The following is a 17,792-nucleotide window of genomic DNA, read 5'->3' on the forward strand; positions in this document are numbered from 1 at the left end:
ATTTTTTTTCAGTTTGTTTACTCACTGAAATTGCTATAGTATGGTGGCTAGTGCCTGCGCAAAGGAATAGGTGCAACACAAGCATATGACATATCCCCCAAAGTTGCAGTATGTTAACAGATGTCATCAGCTATAAGTTTCTTCTCTGTAGAGAAGATGGCAGCACGGTCTCATAAACCATCAAATTTTCAGCTCTTAAGCAATATTTTGAGGTCTCCACTATAACTGAGGCTGTTATCAGTTAAATAAACAGTTCATAGTTTATGTTAGAGTTTTATTAATAAATGGTATATGAGAAGTTCATGCAGTATTGCCATCATAAACAGCTATGTTGTTTTTATTAGTCATTATTTAGTTTATGACAGCACCACGAAGCCTCGCTCTCAGACTAGGACACTGACGCTCCAGACCGGGGCTGCTAAGCTGAGGTTTATTGAGTTTGTGGGAACATTTTGCTGAGGCCTGCTAGCGAGGACCTGTGTGCTGACTCCAGCTCTGGCAGGTCAGTCAGACGCCATGCACTGCCTTCATGGGCTAGCAGACAGAAATGCATGGCAACTGGTCCCTGACAGATCAAGAGACTGTAAGAAGTATGGGGTTGCCTACAGGAAATATCACCTGAGTCTAGACAAGACCTAGGAAAAATTTACTTGTGATCAAGTTCCAAATGAAGTTCTCCACTGAATAGCCCTGTCCTAGACAGGCTGAGGTCAACATTACCACACTTTATAACCCGTGTCTTTCTTACCCTTTCTGCTCATAAGCCTAGAGGCCATAATCTGCTTACATCTCTTAACTCTTTATACTCCATTATAAAGAGACGTTTAATGTAAATTGGGATAAAGAGGTGGGTGCTATGGAAGGAATGAGAAATCAACGCATTTGTGATTCACAAGAGATGTGAGAAATCACAAAAGAAGAAAATCCTGCCATATTGTCCATAAGAAAACTTACTAAAGACAATATATGAAGACTGCAATTATTTAGATGCCAGATAAGCTGGAAGATACCTCTTGTTACTCATGAGAACTTTTTATATTAGGTAGAATGTAAAATAGTCATGTGAAAATATGGGGGTATGCAAACTACGGTTCGTCAGAAAAAGGGAAATTTAGTCATATATTTAGCAGTCATTTCCCCTTTTTTGAGAAACCCATATACATTTTTTTTCTCTCTCTCTCTCTCGCTCTCCCCCTCTTTCTCCCATTGTCACTCTACGGAAGGAAAGAAAGGTTCTGACACAAACCTGATTGGGCAACGAGAGACAAATTTCCGTTGTGTATTGAGTTAAACTCTATATAAGCTCTTTAGTAGCAATGTTTGATCTTACATCTTTTCAGGAGAAACTAGTGCTGGAAGAATGCAGAACCACAGGTAAGTGAATCTGATGGAAATTTGGGAATGAAAACCACCCCTAAAACCTCAGGTTGGATGGAGGCTTATGGAGACTGCTAGTTATCAAACTGGAGGGACCTGAAAGTTCTGAAGAAAATAGCCAAGTGCTTTCATACTGTCAGCTAAATTTAGCCACTGAAATAGGGAGAAACACATATTATAAATACGAGCAATATGAGATACACAGAAGATGCCTATGGTTGTATGTGTCTATGAATATGAGTGTATTCATACTGTGAGAAATACATTTCTGCTTTTCGGAACTACGGAAGTAGTTCTCTAGTCATTTAATAATCGTCCTACAGGACAATCATAGTGTTAAGCTAATGTTAAATGTATATAATTTATATTTTCGTATATAACTTATAGCTACAGCAGGTAGAAATGCCATATGTCATGTGTTTATCTGTTCTGTATATGTATAGGCATATGTGTCATGTGCCAATATGCAGTATACAGTAAATAAATACTTTATGAATAGGGCATAAACTGGTGCCCATATATAGCATGTTTCATGTATTTTTGCATGCTGAACCCTCAGATGACATATAAACACATGGTATGGGACTTTTATACTTGCTATATATATTAAGTCCCTATTTGTTATACATTAAGTTCATAGGACGTATTGTCCTCAGATCAACTGATGAGCAACAGCAGTTGAAATCTTGTTGTGGACCTGAAAGCATTCGATGATGTACACAGAAGCCGTCTTGCCCATGCTAAGCCAATATAGATGATAATTAATGAATGACTGGCAGTGGATGGTTTCTTTTCTCCCTGTGTCACCGCATCAGATTTTTAGCATAAGTTCTTTGGGACTTTCTTCATCTTTTATTTGCACAGCCTCCACGCACACAAGTCAGCCTCCATGAATTAGAGATCAAGAAGCCCTTCTGTTCACTGAGGGTGAACCAAAGCTCACCAGGTTCTGCAGTTAGGAAAAGAGCAGTTGACTCTTTTTGGTGTAAAAACTATTACAATGTGCAAGTTGATGTAGAGTATTTTAATTATATCTTATGCCTTGTAATAACCTTTGCTGCAGATTTCAAGATGCTTTCCTCCACTCTTCGGCATCCCATTTCCTCTGGGAAAAAATGCGTGGGCTCTTCTTTGTCCTGGTTACGTGCACAGTGGGTGCCTCTACTTTCCGAATCCAGCAAGTGGAAAGCACAGGTAAGGGTATGCTTCATTTTTCTGTCTCTCGCTTCCTCCTTTTTAATGTGACAGACTAATAGTAATATAAAAATGTCTCTGATTTATGTAGAAAAATGTCCAGATCACACCGTGTTTTTCAAACACTACTATGAACTCTATGGAGAACCTGTGGTTCTGAAATGCCCTTCCCCCAGATACAAACATTTGGATTTTTCTGCCTTGACCCTTAATGTCACATGGTATAAAAATGATTCAAAAACGATGATGTCAGGAAGAGATGAAGATCCAAGAATTTGGGCAAAAGGAGATGCACTCTGGTTTTTACCAGCAATGCTAGAAGACTCAGGAGTGTACATCTGCACCAGAAGGTAGGTATTGAAAAGAAAATCTAGTGCCCTGACAAGATGGCTGTATCTAAAATGCATTCTTAGTTTGAATCTAAGATCCAGTTATGTTATATAGCTTGTAGAGGGTTATCTTGTAGCAAGTTTGGATAAGATCATTTCCTCCTCAACTTTAATGAAGAAAAAATGTAAAAGCATTGTGTGCCTCTTAAATATATTATGATTTGGATAAATCTTGACAGAATATTGCCATTCTGACTACAATATCATGTGGAAATAGCATACATAAGATTTTGTTCTCGTTTATTTATAAGTCAGTCACCGTTAAGTCAAACAGGAATATACGGTAGACACAGAATTCTATAGAATGCAACCCTTACCTTACAATTTTAGAGAAGCAAACAGCATCGCTCTCATTTCAGATTGCATTATGAAGCATATACCAGGGCACTGTGGCTCTGAAGTAGCTTGCTTCTTTCCTGTTCCCTTTCCCTGATCTTTTTTTTTTAAAACAGATTTTGATTGCCTTGATTTTGCTGGAAGATCTCATGAAATTGGATAGCTAGTGTTTTTTCTAGAAGAGTATTTGACTCATGATACTACAATAGGGTGAAACTTGAGCCATGACTTTTCTGAGCCTTCCTGGTCATTTTTAAGGTTTTAAAGTCTGACAGCCTGCCCTATAGTTTCAAAAGAGGAATCAGAATTTGCATTAGTGGAGGACTGTGGAAGAAGGAAATGACTGTCATTATTAGAGCCTGAACCTTGGAACCTCCGGACCCTGGAAGGCTTCTTTGTGTCTTTGTCCCCTGCCAGCTCTGCTTTCCATTTGGCCTTCCAGTACATACTTGGGAACTGGCACCTTGTTGTTCTGGGATTTATGTTGTTGAACATATCTCAATATCTGGAGTTGCCTCTACAAAGCGCTATCTATCTCCCTGCTGGCAAGGCATACCTCATGAGTGAGATGTGTCAATAGTAGAAGAAATAGGCAGATAAAACTTAAGCTAAGAATTTACGCTCTGCATAATAAGTTGGTCCTTCTGCATGTCTTAGCAGAGTTTGCAGTGGTGGGGCAGAAGAGAAGACTTTGATAGTGAGGCTGGAATGATTAAAAGTTGGAAATCGTTGTCTGAGAGCACAGAGCGGTTGCCTGAAATTTTAGAGGGTTGTTGTTTATCCCCTTTTTTTGGACTATTTTGCCTCTGTTCCTTAACTGCCCCATTTTTTCAACACTCTTTAAAATGAAGGTAGAGACAAACATTTCATGTCTCTGCTTCTGTTCAGCAAATATTTTGGATTTAGGAACCCAAACTGTACATGACAACCCAACACATGACACAGTACCGCCACAGTCGTGTGAGCCCATCTGCCTGCAGCATGGAGAAGTGCTCCAGCAGCTTGCAGCCCAGCACACACAGACCTCTGCTTCAGGACCCTCGGCTTAAGTTAAACACTGCCATGCATGAAGGCGTCTCTCAGAGGCACACTCTCGGAGGTTGGAAAGGAAGGGCTTAAGTACCTATCCAACAAATCATCTCTGCTAATGTTGTTACTGCAACAATAAAACAGAAAGAGAAGGTTGTTCCTCCTCAGGACTGGAAGTGATTGCCACCTTGGGCCAGAAGGAAAAGCTATTGTTAAACTTTCAAAGAAGGAGTGACTTCTTTTCTATGGAGAATGATATGTGCTCACAGAAATGCCTATTAGTTCTGCAATAGTAACTGCAGATGTGTTTTAATACATGCTTTAAGCTTTTATTTGTTCCTTACGTCCCAATCATTGGGATTTTAACAGTTAAGACTTCTTTGAAAGCAATGGGTGGAACATTCATGACGCACCTGCTACTACTTAGGAAGATACATTTTTCCCCCTGCCTTGCAAAATTCGAATCATGACTTAGCCTCAGGGTGTACAGCAAACTTGATGTATTGAAAAAAAAATAATTTGAAACTCTGAGGCAAACATGTGTCATCAGCATGTTTAGGTTGTGCCAAAATCAGTATCAGTGATTTTCCAGCATCCCTGCTGGGACGACCTCAGTCTTGGCCTCTTAGAACTGGCTAAGGAGAGAAATAGAGCCATGAAGAAATGAATGACACAAAATAGAGGCTTCAAATCGAGGGGCTGAGGGCTTGGCTGTGGAAGCAAGGGCACCTCTCAGACCATGGATTCAGTCACATCAGCAGGAAATACAGAGGCAGAGAGGAATACACTGGCCTGGGTCACATCAGCTCGATTACTGGAGAGAACGTTTCAGTGCCAGTAGTCACCAGTTTCAAATCAGCTTTAGCTCATGAATATCTGATTTCAAATTCACTTGCCATTGATTTGAAGGGTGTAACTTGTGTCCTCGTGGCAGGGGCGTGCTCACAGCTGAACATCTCCCCCCTCTGCTCTGTCTGCAGGAATGCCTCCTACTGTGCCGAGGTGTCCATCCACCTCACGGTTGTGGAAAAAACAGCTGCTCGTGAGATCTCCTATCTTCAAATCCTCTTCACTTTCACAGCTGGAAATGTTGTTTGCCCTGACCTGTGGGACTTTGTGCAAAATAAGACAGACCTGGAGCTCAAATGGTACAAGGTAGAACTTCCATTTTCTCTTTGAGCAAAGCCTAATCCCATCCCTCTTGCTATGGTAGATACATCTCCGCTTTCTGTTTCTCTTGAACATCAGGGTGTTAAAATTACTAACATTTTGACAGTATGGCATTATATTCTGGGATTTTGGGGACAGATATGAATTTTAAGAGAGGTTCTCCAGGGTGGACCTAGGAGGATATGATGTGTGAGCTGGCTGAAATGCTCCACCTGTTATATGCTTTCATAGCGAGTGCAACTATTTTTAAGGCCAGACTACCCTAACTCCAGGGTTTGTCACTTCACAGTAGGCCCTGCTCTTTGGTACTATGTTTCTTTTTATGGCCCCTGCAGTAAATCCCAAAAAGCAAGGCTACCCAATGTATGCGTCCCCTGCGTGAACTGTGTTCAGACAACGTAGTCTTCGTTATCAGTCAAAATGCAACATTTGAAAGTACTGAGAACAGACTTATTGCATACAACTTACTCTGGTCTCTTGCCTAACTTGCTAGTCCGTGACTTTTCAAGTAGGCAGGCCTGATTTTGCCTAAAAGGCCAAATATCCCTCACTTGACTGGCCACAGCTGTCTAATCTTGCACTGGAGAGCATAGGATTCTTATATTTTCCTCGTACCTTGGTTTAGCTTTCATTCACACTAAGATCATATGCTCTGCCTCTTGCAGCTCTCATTCTTAAGGCAGGACGTAACACCTAGGGTGGTTTCATACAGCAGTACCTGTGCTGTGGTTGATACCAGACTAACAAAGTTTCTCTGTTCAGGTTTTCCTTCTGGACCAGGCTATAACTGACTTATCTAAGTCAAAGGTTCACTCCACAGCATAGCTCATGTCACGACTGTCAGAAAGAGCAACTCCGTCTTCATGGAAAAGGAGTGTAACAGTTCCTAGCAGAGCTCCAACCTGTATATGAACCGATTGTTATTGATACAGAGCAGGAATTTATCACAGCTTCTGAGGTCATGTAGGGAAAGTAATACTGTTGTGAAAACTTGCAGGATTACTAAAATATATTTGTTTCTTATAAGATTACTCTTATGAGGACTTAGGAAAGAGCCTATTACACCTTCTCTGTCTTAAAATATGCTTTTTATTGAAAAGTTATCCATGAACATTATGTATACTAAAATAGCAATTCTTCACACTTCATATAGTGCTCAGAGCATTTTAGAGATGGTTACACATTTGAAGAACTTGATGTTTGGTAGGAAAATGGCGCTGCTCAGATTCTACAGTCATAAGTGAACTTACGAGATACAAGGATAAGTGATTTAACCTGGAAGTAATACAGAGTGTGACCAGTCTTCTAAGACCCACACCTATACGAGCCATAATACTAACTGTTCTCATTTCTCCAGGATGCACTGCCTTTGGAAGACAACAATGAAAAATTTGTAAAACTGGAAGGTTCAACCTCTCTGATCATCACTTCGGTATTACCGACAGACTCCGGCTATTATACCTGCAAGATGTCTTTTCCATATGAAGGTGTAATGTATGAAATCACCAGGACAATTCAGCTGCAGACTGTTGGTAAATATTCACCTTTTACAACGTTCTAGCACTTAAGAAAATGTCTTGCCAGAGTGGTCTTTGTGAGTGAAACTCAGGAGGGGAACTCACGTTCAGTCTCTCAGCACTGCCAAGTTAATTGCCAAAAACAGTGGGACACCAGAGGAGCTCGTTGTTGGTACTGATCCAGCAGAGTTTCCCATTGCACCATTGACGCAGCTCAGATAAGCACTTTGGCTAACCGCTGTGCTTATCCTGGGATTTAACAGCACATCTGTGGGAGGCAGAACTCAATGTTGCAAGTGCCCGTGGTTGTTAAGCTGAATAATTTATGTCATGGGGGTCACTGAAAATGATTTCCAAGGGCTTAGGAAATAGAACACTTAATATACTTAATAGAGATGGGAGAAAGCTACTATTTTGCAAACCAATAAAACAAAATTGCTGTGCTGGCTGTAGGCCGAGGACGGTGTTTCAGTGAGCACAGTGCCAGTGTGCGGTTCGGCCACCAGAGGACAGGAGTGCCGCATCGAGTGTGGCCACCCAGCCCAGGCGACACTTTGGCAGCTTCAGGGCTGCACTATTCAGAGCCTGCAAAGACCACGAGGTCTAAACGCTTACTTGTCCTTTTGGCGTCAGAAGGTGGGTCAAACCCTCCTGAGTGGTCCTTACTTGAAGTTACCGCCGTTCTGCTCCCAGCTTGCAGTATGTAATTTAATTGCTCATGGATTGCAGATTTCTTACTTACCTTTCAGATTTCTTACAGTTACATACAGTAACTTGCAGAGAAAAAGAGAAATCTTCAGGATGTGCTTTTAAATTGCAATATTCTGCTACCCGGAGGGTCCAAGTACAGAGCATTATGCATTCAAGCACAAAATCACAAGTGCTGAGATAGGGATCTGCAAGGAGACAGACCTGAGAGTGCTGCTTCCTTTGGCTGTTTACTGATACCTATTAGTGAAAACAATTTTTGAAATAAGAACACCTTGCCAGTGTACTAGTGTTGAAGGTCTAATTTTTACTGTCAGGTACACATCCATTCTCTGCTTAAGCTTTTAGCTTTTAGCTTTTTCACTTTTGCAAGTACTCATGCTCAAGTATGCAAGGTGTGCAAGGATCTCCACACGTACTGCTCATGAAGAGGACTGTGCTTTGTGCTTACCGTTACCGTTGCTTCCAAAAGACAGTCACTCATCTGCCATACATACTTTGTGGTGCAGCATATGACTGTTGCTTTCAGGATCAAGATGTGAGCTTAATCCCGTCTGACTAATTCCACAAACACATATGTCTGGACTTGAAATTGGAATTTCTCTCTTTGCCAGTGGGTATAATCAAATGCTTAATTGGGAAATGGAAGATGCTGAGCAAAGTGGCACATTTCTATTTATAGTTCTGGGAGGATGGCCAAATATTCTGCTATGCTAGCGCTGACTCTCTGTTCTCTCTCTCTGTCCAGAACAAGAAAAGAGAATTACCCCAGTGATTGTGTATCCAACTCAAAAGACGACATCAGCTGCCCTTGGTAAGGCCCAATGTTATTTCCGGAAACATCTAATCAGAGAAAAATTGGAGTAGGTCCTCTCAGAGTGTAGTCGCTTGGTATAAAATGTTATAGTTCTGCTCACCTCAATTAAGTGAGCTGAGGGTCTGTGCTGTAGTGATTTTTGCTTCTTATTGTCTATGACTGGATGTTATCTTCCATGTCGGAGAAACTAAAGCAAAATTGCTGGAGAGTTTAGCAACTAACAAAGTAAGAAAACCATGTTGTATCCTTACCTCGTCTGCTCAGAGTTTCCCCTCCATTAAGAACTTTCCATTTCAGTATTCCGTGAAGTAGATCTAGGTTATTTGACAGCTTTGACTCGGCCATCTAATTCTCTTGAGAAGAAACATTTTTCTTTGCTTTTTAATGTTTTGACCCAAACACTTGTTATTGTTTCTAAAGCACCTCGATACGGTCCTCATTTTTCCTAGAAAATTATTTTTAAAAATTTCTGTTCCCTTTCCTTCTCAGAAAATGTCAAGTATATCTTACATTATGTTTTTTTTTGCCTTGAGTACTATACACAGAGTAGTGTCCTGTAACTCTCAGTTCTCACTGCTACCTTTCTTTCCAACACTGTAGTACTATCAAGTCAGTTTCTTGCCTGTATAGCTCCCTGGAGTGGTTTATATGCCTTTTATCATCATCTGCACAGATGTAGCAATAAGTTGTATGCATTATTGAGCCCTGTGTTTTCAATATAGTGTAAACACTAGTGTGAAGACTCTTTATCCTTATCTCTGAGTTACGATAATTATAACAAAATTTCTAAATTTTTGCACCATCACTTTATCTAACTGAGTGCCCTTGTCTGCAGCATCCATGAAGGGTGTTTCAGAGCTGGTTAAGCAAGTTGCTGTAGAGCAGTCAATCACACCAGGCCCTTTAGGCTGCAATACATGAGAAGGAGCGGGGCCACGGGACCAAAGTTTTGCCTCCTAATGAACGCTTCCAGTGCAAGGGTTACTAACTGTTGCTGTGGGAAAGTAATTTGGTTGGATAGCCAAACTAAAGGATCTTGCCACAGAGTAGGTGATCAAAAACGATCAGGAGTTAACTTCATTCTTGAATGTGGTGGTGACTGGTGTGTGTAGGAACTTGATCTCCCATTGGAGATGCTGGTCTTCACCAAGAGAAAGAGTAGTTCTTAATATGTCACTGAATGTTTTTTTTCATCTTTCTTTCACAACAGGCTCCAGGATGACTCTCCCATGTAAAGTGTTTGTTGGCCTGAGCAGCCCTGTCTATACCGAGGTGGAGTGGCTTGCAAATGACACCATTGTTGATGTGGCTTACAAGCAAAGCAGACTTACAGTTGGGGAGCGACAGTAAGTCAGGCTGAAAGAGTTTTGTTGTGTTTGTTGTTTTAACCCGCACTGTGTAGCTGGAAGTCAGATAATGAGATGGGAAATGAAAAGTTTGGAAGTAAATATGAGAGCTGAAAAACAAACAGGCAAATCAAAAAGCCCCAGGAGAGGTGAAATCAAGCCTTTCTCTCTGGATTTTGTTCATGCTATGCTGCCATGAGCCAAATGGGCCACCCTAGCAGCTGACACTTAATTTTTCATGAAACGTAGTTTCATGAGCAGCTGAGCTGATTTAAGAGTTGACTGCAGCAGAAAGCAATGGGATTTGGTCCTGTCCAGTCCTTCTCTTATCTCTCCCCTTGCCCTGTTCCAGGGAAGCTGCAACATCCTTTCCCTTGTGCCAGCACTCACATTCATGACGTACTTCACAGAGTCTTTGACCACAGTAAGACAACAGAAAATGATCTTGTGGTTTGGGATTTTTTTTCATTATTATTTTTTTCTCCTTAGGTTTGTTCTTTTCTGCGTTAGAGAGTTACTCTGACTCATAGAGGCCCAGTGAGTGCGGGAGCTGGTGCCAGGGAAGCGCCAAAGCGGGATGCTAGTGGGAGATAGAAGGAGAATGTCCCACATCCTGTTGTACTGATCCATTGTCTCTCTTCATTTTCCAGAGGCAGTCTCTTAGTTATCTCTCCTCATTTTGCAGAGGCAGCCTCTGAGTTGCCTCATAGCTGCATGCCTCAAGGCTTTTCTGCTAGGAAGAAAAGGATCTGCTTTTAGTGTCTGTTACCTGAGCTTACTGTGTGCATGCTTTTAGGTCTTTGCAAATGTGAGGCAAACATACCAACTGAAATCTCTTTACTGAGGTGCAAGTCAGCACGTTTTACCTCTCATTTGCTGAAGCTGAGGGTGTCCAAAGCCTGTTACCTTCATCTGGGTCAGAGTGGCTCTGTCTATGCTGATAGACAAACCCAGAAAAGCTCCTGGGCTCTGGAACATCATTGCCCATGGTGTTAATAGCTAAACTGGATCCTCTCCAACTAACACCTTCCCAAACAGATCCTGGCTATGGATTGGGAATTAACATGGGACAGGAACACTTCCCAACAGGCCTTTGGGATGTGGAGAACCCATTTTGAGGGATGAGAGTATTTAACAGTTATGGACATAGGCTGCTTTTGGCCATTTGGCCTCAGTGCCAGAAAACAACCTGGCCATGTGTGATTTATTGCACAGTTGTAGCCAGAGGTAACACGGTAACTCAGCTGTGTGCCTGAGCCCTTATGTGTGTTAATGTTCTCTTTAGCTTGACTGAGACCATTCATTTACAATGTTGTGTATGTGGATAAATGGGAAAGCCTTAAACCCATGCTCAGGAGCATACTATAGAATAGCTAGTCTCTGCAGGCTTTAGGAGAGAATTGCACATATGGTTTATTACTCAGACTGGTAGAGTATTATATAATTGCACCAGAAAAGGAGCCACGCTAGCCTGAGGTTGTGTGGAGCCCATGGTGTATGAAACACCTCAGTTCTGCTGGTAGTCCTCAGAATGGCATTAAGCTGAAGCACGTTGAATGTCACTAAGAAAACAAATTGTTTGCAGAAATCTCTGGCAAAGCACCCACTGCCGTGTTGCTGCCTTCCTGTGGTACAGTACTGGGATGAGTCCACAGGGAACTCCATTGCCACAGTATATAGCAGGCTCATGAACAAATCATTAAAGACCAGCTGGACAATTTCTCCAGCAATGACTAAAAGTATCGAGAGACAATGTTTGACTGCGGTTAGAAAACCGCTGTTAAATAATTGCACTGAGGATACAATCAGGTTAAAGTAAGCTGGAAACTTTTTAGACAGTTTCTTGTATTAAGCTCTTGGTTTTGTGCCCATGTTATAGAGGAATGGTGGTTCAGTTTCCTGAGTGAACAATTGCAGGGTTATGTTTTTCACAGGTCTTCTTCCAGCTAATAGTAAGAAATGAATTGATTTTAGATGAAAGAAATTGGGTCTGTCTTTCCTTGCTGTGTGGAGAGCTCAAAGGTACACAGAATTCTGTTGCTTTTCTCCTCTCCCTTTTCTTTATTTTAACAAGACAGATCCAGCTCTTATTTTTTCCTGGAAGGTTCAATTAGTGCAGAAGGGGTACTGAGTACTGAGACTCAAATTGTTGGCACAACTGGGATAGAAGACGCAGGTGTCCTCTAACGAAGAGGGGTTGGTTCAGGACTGAACAAATATCCAGTGCACTTTCTTGCTATGCAGTTAGAATGAACATATCAAATAGAGAAAAGCTGGCTTATAACAGGAATTCAAATTTTCTTTTTCTTTTTCTTCCAGAGAAACCACAGAAAATGGTGAAAACTTCATTGAAGTGCCATTGATTTTTGATTCTGTCAAAGAGGTGGATTTTTACACAGACTTCAAGTGTCTGGCCCAGAACAGATATGGATATCAAGTACTGCCAACAAGGGTCAAGCAGGAAGGTAGCTAGCTTGTCAGCTTATATGAGAGACAAACCCATGTTAATCAATTTCATTATTCTAATGCTAAATTATCATCCAAGCCATTTATACTGTCAGAAATATTACTGGGGTGGATTATTGCCTGGGAAAACTGGTTGCTGTAGACTCAACTCTACACTGTGTTTCAGACTAGCTTGCACAAAAGATACTAACTGTAGACCTGTTACTGACATTTTTTGCAGGCGTAAGGATCTGTGCTGTTAGATCTGTTCATTGGATAGGGGTAAAATTTAGATGTACAATGTGAAATGGTGGCCCCAGTGAGATTAGTGGCAAATTCCCCTTGGGTTCAACAGGGCCAGATCTCCTTCAGTGCCTCAGTGAGTACGGGGGAAAAAAAGACTATAGCAGAATAAGAATCAGACTATTCTTTCTCCTCATGCACAGACTGCTGCCAAACAAGTGTAAATTATGGTAGGAGTTGCTATTTTGGCTCATAGTTATGGGAAGAGAAGCCCTAAGCTCAGTGCAGTCAATGTTACAATGTGAGAGACCATCGGCCAAGAACCAGCTGTAAAAATAATGTGAAGCAATGCTAATTGCTTCTTTGCATGATGTTGGTGAATCACATGTTAGAAAGGCACATGAACATTTACAGTCTTCATTATGAGTTAGAACTCATGACTCACTGAAGCATCCTATGATGAGGTGTTTGTACTCATTTAGTTAGATGATGTGCTGCTCACATCTTCCATGAGCTACACAGGTATTACTACAGAGCAGGCAGCTCATGAACCAGTACAGGCCGGTATAATTCAAAATGATCTGGATCCACACTCGTCTTGGAAATTAGATGAATTTTAGGAAGAAGCTCACAGTTTTGGCTTGTTAATTAGTGATTTATAGGCTTTGCAATATGAGAAAAAATGCACACAGAGCTTGAGGGTGGGCTAGCTGTTATGTATTCCCTTTCCACTTGGAGAGGTGAGGGACACTGCAAGTGATGCTTTGATTTCCTGCTTGAAGTGTTTCTGCTTTGGCCAGATTGAGACAGAACACATAGTTACTCTGAACATGGGGTTGAAAGAGACACGTGCATGCAAAAAGACTTAATTTTAAATTCTTGCCCTCTATTGTATTCCAATATCTTCCTCCCATCTTGATAAACCCTTTTCCAAAAGTGCTAAATCAATAGGCCTGTTCCTCTCACAGATGATCAACCCTGTTGAAAGGTTAATTCGCAGACATCCTTTCTATTGTGGTTTCCCCTCCTCCCCCTTGTACTTAGAGAATTGTGTTCCTGGGAGGTTTTTTTGAAAATATTTCATTTCTTTACTTTTCCAGCTGTCGGCATGTCCTGGTACACTGCAATGATTCCCATCGCACTGGCCTTTGTGATCGTGGGAGGGATATGCATGCACAAGTGCTGGAAGCAGAGAGGTGATAAAGGATATGCAATAGCGAAGGTTTAAACTCTGCTTTGTTCTCCAACCACCAACAGAAAATGTTTCATTCTGGATATCCTTTGCATAAGACAGAGAAAGACATTTCGGACCTGGCCTGCTGCTTTCACAGTGGATGGATGTATATCCGCTTGTTTTCCTCTTCTCCAAGCGTTCCATGATCTGACTAAGTTATAAATATAAGTTTGTATAAAATGCTGCCTAGATGCAGGAAACCTCCTTCTATTGTTTTGCAACTACAGTGCAATTCATATTATTTTGGAGCACTTATTTTGGGGCACAGCAGATTTGTGTCCTGATTACATGAACTATAGGGAAAAGGAGGTGCTGTCACCCTCTCCAGTAGTCTTATCACTTAAAAAAAGGAAAAAAAAAATCCTAAAACCTAAAAAAATAAATTAAGAAGGCTTCCTCTGGAAGGACTATTCCACACCAGAGTGAAAATAGAGTTTTCTTATGTACCAAGACTCACTTCACTTCAGTTTAAAAATAACCATTTTTCCACTTTCCAGGGACAAATACAGTTGTCATGGCAACTATACAACTACAAACTTTTCCACAGAAAATCTATTTTTTTTTCACCATTTGGATTACTCTTTGCTTAAGTATCCTGTTACAGAATATCCCTCCCCCAGAGATAACTTCATCAACATGGTAGTTGCACACTGGCTAATTCAGGTCTGTTTAATCTATGGCCCTCTCAAGCTAGAGATTCATAGGCAGCTGTAACATGTTGTTGTCTTTACCATGAAAAGAATTTGGAGGATGTTTTACTGTTTTGAGAATCATTTGACTAATGCCAGCTTTTATTCTTGGAAGTTATTTGACAGATTACCAGTAATAACGTGCAAGTCTCGCCCTTCTGTGCTTCTAATTCTTTTGTTACTGACCTGATTCTCCTCTCTGATATGAATATAAAAGTGTGGAATGGATTCCCATAAGCAATGAACCTGTATCAATCTAAAACTGGTGCAGTTTCAGGAACCATGTAGCCTTTAAATTGAAGTATGCAAATTGAATACTAATGATGCAAAACGCTACCTATCGAGGTTAATTTATGCACCATCTAGATTCCAGTCTTGATGCAGACCAGGAGAGAGTAATAAATAATTGGTAACCATTGGTGATAACCAAACAAGACCACAGGAATTATTGCTGCCAAGTGCAGGATGCTGAGGATGAGAAAAAATACACGTTTTATAGGCAGATAGGAAAAAGGTGGCTACAAATGTGGAAAAAAGCCAATCCGTGTGGATATCTGTTCTTTGAAGGAAGAAAACTATAGGAGAACTATCGCTGGAAGGAACAGAAAAAAACAAGAAAGTTTTAGGTACATCAGGAATGCTCATTTTTATCAGCAATTGCTAGTCTCAAGCTAGAGAACAAATTAGGTTTGTTAGTAAGTGTAACCTTTCAAAAGGTGCTTTGTTCTTTCCATCCATCTGTATCCTCCAAGAACAGCATTACAGCACATCTGGCTGTAGGAGCAGGGCTGGATTTGACTAAGTGGTAGAAAAGAAAAAGCACTTTTGGTATATGGAATATTTGTGCCATACAAAGGTTAAATACCTCAGATCCTCCTCCAAACTAGAGGAGGGGAAAGAAATGTGAATGTGAGATTAAAAATTCAGGCATACAGAGAGCTGATGTTGTATACTGAGTGGTGTCTTGAACACAACGGGAATGTAAGGAAACAAAGGTTTATCTTTTAGGAAGTAAGTGAAATTTGCTTCTCTGACTACTAGTATACTAACATGCTGAAGGCTTCTGTGGTAGGTAGACTCGTTCAAGTCAGCTAAATGATGTAAATATTTTACATTGATCTGTATTGTTATAAACAAATGTATCACAGACTGTACTATTCTTGAGAATGTTTCATGAAAAATGAAAAAAATAAAGCTCAGAATGAAGTGTTGGTGTGCTGGTTGGGTGGGAAGGAAGCTGCAAAGTGGCTAGTGGCAGTGGCAGGCCTTTCCCAAAGCATATTTTTCCCGGCTCGTCCCCTGACTGTGTGGTGTACCTGTGATGGCTACCAGTGTACCTTTGGGTAGGGCCATCGCTGCAAGTTCGGAGTTATTAGTCCCAATATACTTTATGAAGAAAACATCCTGAATCTCATGGCAAACTTTAGTTTCTGAGGACTTATTTTTACCAGTTTCTAATTGGACCTGAAAAGCAATACAGTATGAGAGAGTGCCATTTCACATCAAGAACTCAGGCTCTGCGCCACAACATTTGTATTCAGAAAAACTAATGATGTAAAAGCAACAAGTCACCTCATTCATGAGACTGTGTAAATCCATAGCGCTTGGTCAGCAGAGCTCCTCTATCTGCAACAACTTAGAAGAAACATTTATGGGGTAAATAGACTGGTGTCCCGTGGTCTTGGCATGAGGTAGTATCCAGGACAGCAGCAGCTTCTGTGGAAATAGTTCTTTTAAGGAAAAATGAGTTCAGGTCTCAATCATTTTCTTGTTCTGCTCAGTGTATGTGATTTTGATGTCAGCTACGTGGCCAAATAAACAGCGTAGTGTTTGACAAAAGTATCGTCTAAAACAGAGTAAACCTGTAATCTGAAGAGCAGCAGATAACTAGACATGCTGGTTCCCAAACGTAGTCCTTGCATAAATGTGAGAGTGCAGTGGAAATAAGAAATGAATCTGTGCTTAGAACTTATGTTGGTAGATTAGGATAGGGAGAAGCTTACAAATTTTTTATTTTATTAGCTGGACAGGGAAGGTGGAAGGGAGAAGGCACAAGAAACATGTGAAACACCAGGATAGCCAGGAATAACACTTTAAATATGAAAATAGCTGATGAAAGCGTTTGATGAATATTCTGACTCAAGTACGCAAAGCAAGAGTCCCAGGAGAGCAAAACAAAATAAGGAATGGGTTTTTGAATTCAGAACTCCCAGTCTACCCGTAACCTTGGAGTTGCTAAAGATAACCCAGGGTGGGGGTGCCTCTCACCTAACCTTTGACCATTGGAAAGGAATACGGCTGATCCCAGCTAGCCGTTTATGCTTCCTCTCCACTCAGTGGAGAAAGACAGCTATCTCCGGTGTCTAAAATAAAAGGGATGAATTGCCCTCTAGAGGTACCCGTCTTTTTCCAATAGCTGCTCACGCTAAACAACCACCTTAAAGACAAAGTTAGATGAATCCACCCTTAGTTACAGGAAAGACTGGTCATGGAACATGTGGTTGCAGTTTATCAGAGAGTTATAGAACAAAACAGATTTAACCTCGGAGACATTCTTTCACATGATCGAGGCTTCTGGGCTACCTTGGGAAATGTTTCTTATGCTGGCAGCTCCCTGTGCGGTACAAGGACACAGACTCATGCTAGAAGAAAATATTGCAAAAGGTTGGAAGTCAGGCATCCAGGCATGCATTGCGGACCGCAGTGTACAAGATGTGCTGAAAGTATTTGGTCCATGTCTTGGAAAAAATTTTATGGCTCATGGAAAAAGGTCCATGGGTTAGAAAGATGCCACAGCTATTGTAGGAAGAAAAGAAAGACCTGCATTGTGCATGTGTGAGGCTGAACACAGAAAGTCCCTGGGAGCAGGAGGAAGTCTGTTGTGTGACTGTAGAAAAGCCAAGGGCTCTCGGTGCATGCATACTGCAAAAGGGGCTGCCAGCCGTTCCACAGCCCTCAGCCAGTTCAATTCCAGCTGCAGCACTAGCAGACCAGAAAAAAATGTTGCTACTTACTAGTATACCATAACACTAGTCTACTGCCGACGGAAAAACAGAGACTGTTTATAGGAACACCACTAAAAAAAGAAAAAAGAAAAAAGAAAAAAAAAGATACTATTATTTGACATATAATGTAGTCATATTCACAGGAATTTCCGTATCAGAATCCTATCAGTCCCATCGCAGGAGGGCAGTGGAAACTATAGCCTCCAGCACAACAAACACCTCAGGTTCCTTGTGACAGTCTCCCTTGGGTGCTCTGCATTCAAGCATGCTTTCCTGTTTCTTGGTGCTTGCCA

The 17,792-nt window shown here is 41.2% G+C and overlaps 1 protein-coding gene across 1 annotated transcript; it reads left to right on the top strand.

Moving 5' to 3' along the window:
- The first annotated feature begins 1,221 nt into the window (after positions 1-1,221).
- On the top strand, positions 1,222-14,145 carry IL1R2 (interleukin 1 receptor type 2). The gene is made up of 9 exons (XM_009666314.2): positions 1,222-1,374; positions 2,441-2,571; positions 2,663-2,921; positions 5,306-5,480; positions 6,853-7,027; positions 8,469-8,534; positions 9,748-9,883; positions 12,203-12,348; positions 13,672-14,145. The coding sequence occupies exons 1-9, from the start codon at positions 1,361-1,363 to the stop codon at positions 13,797-13,799; spliced, it is 1,230 nt and encodes a 409-aa protein (XP_009664609.1). The 5' UTR covers positions 1,222-1,360; the 3' UTR covers positions 13,800-14,145.
- The last annotated feature ends 3,647 nt before the right edge of the window (positions 14,146-17,792 follow it).

Source organism: Struthio camelus, chromosome 1 (genome assembly GCF_040807025.1).
Source record: "Struthio camelus isolate bStrCam1 chromosome 1, bStrCam1.hap1, whole genome shotgun sequence".
NCBI lineage: Eukaryota > Metazoa > Chordata > Aves > Struthioniformes > Struthionidae > Struthio > Struthio camelus.

What these genes read in the sequence shown, in the direction of transcription:
- IL1R2 (XM_009666314.2), top strand. An exon ending in CCAGCAAGTGGAAAGCACAG is followed by an intron (nt 2,572 to 2,662) that starts GTAAGGGTATGC and finishes TGATTTATGTAG; the next exon opens with AAAAATGTCCAGATCACACC. An exon ending in GACGACATCAGCTGCCCTTG is followed by an intron (nt 8,535 to 9,747) that starts GTAAGGCCCAAT and finishes CTTTCACAACAG; the next exon opens with GCTCCAGGATGACTCTCCCA.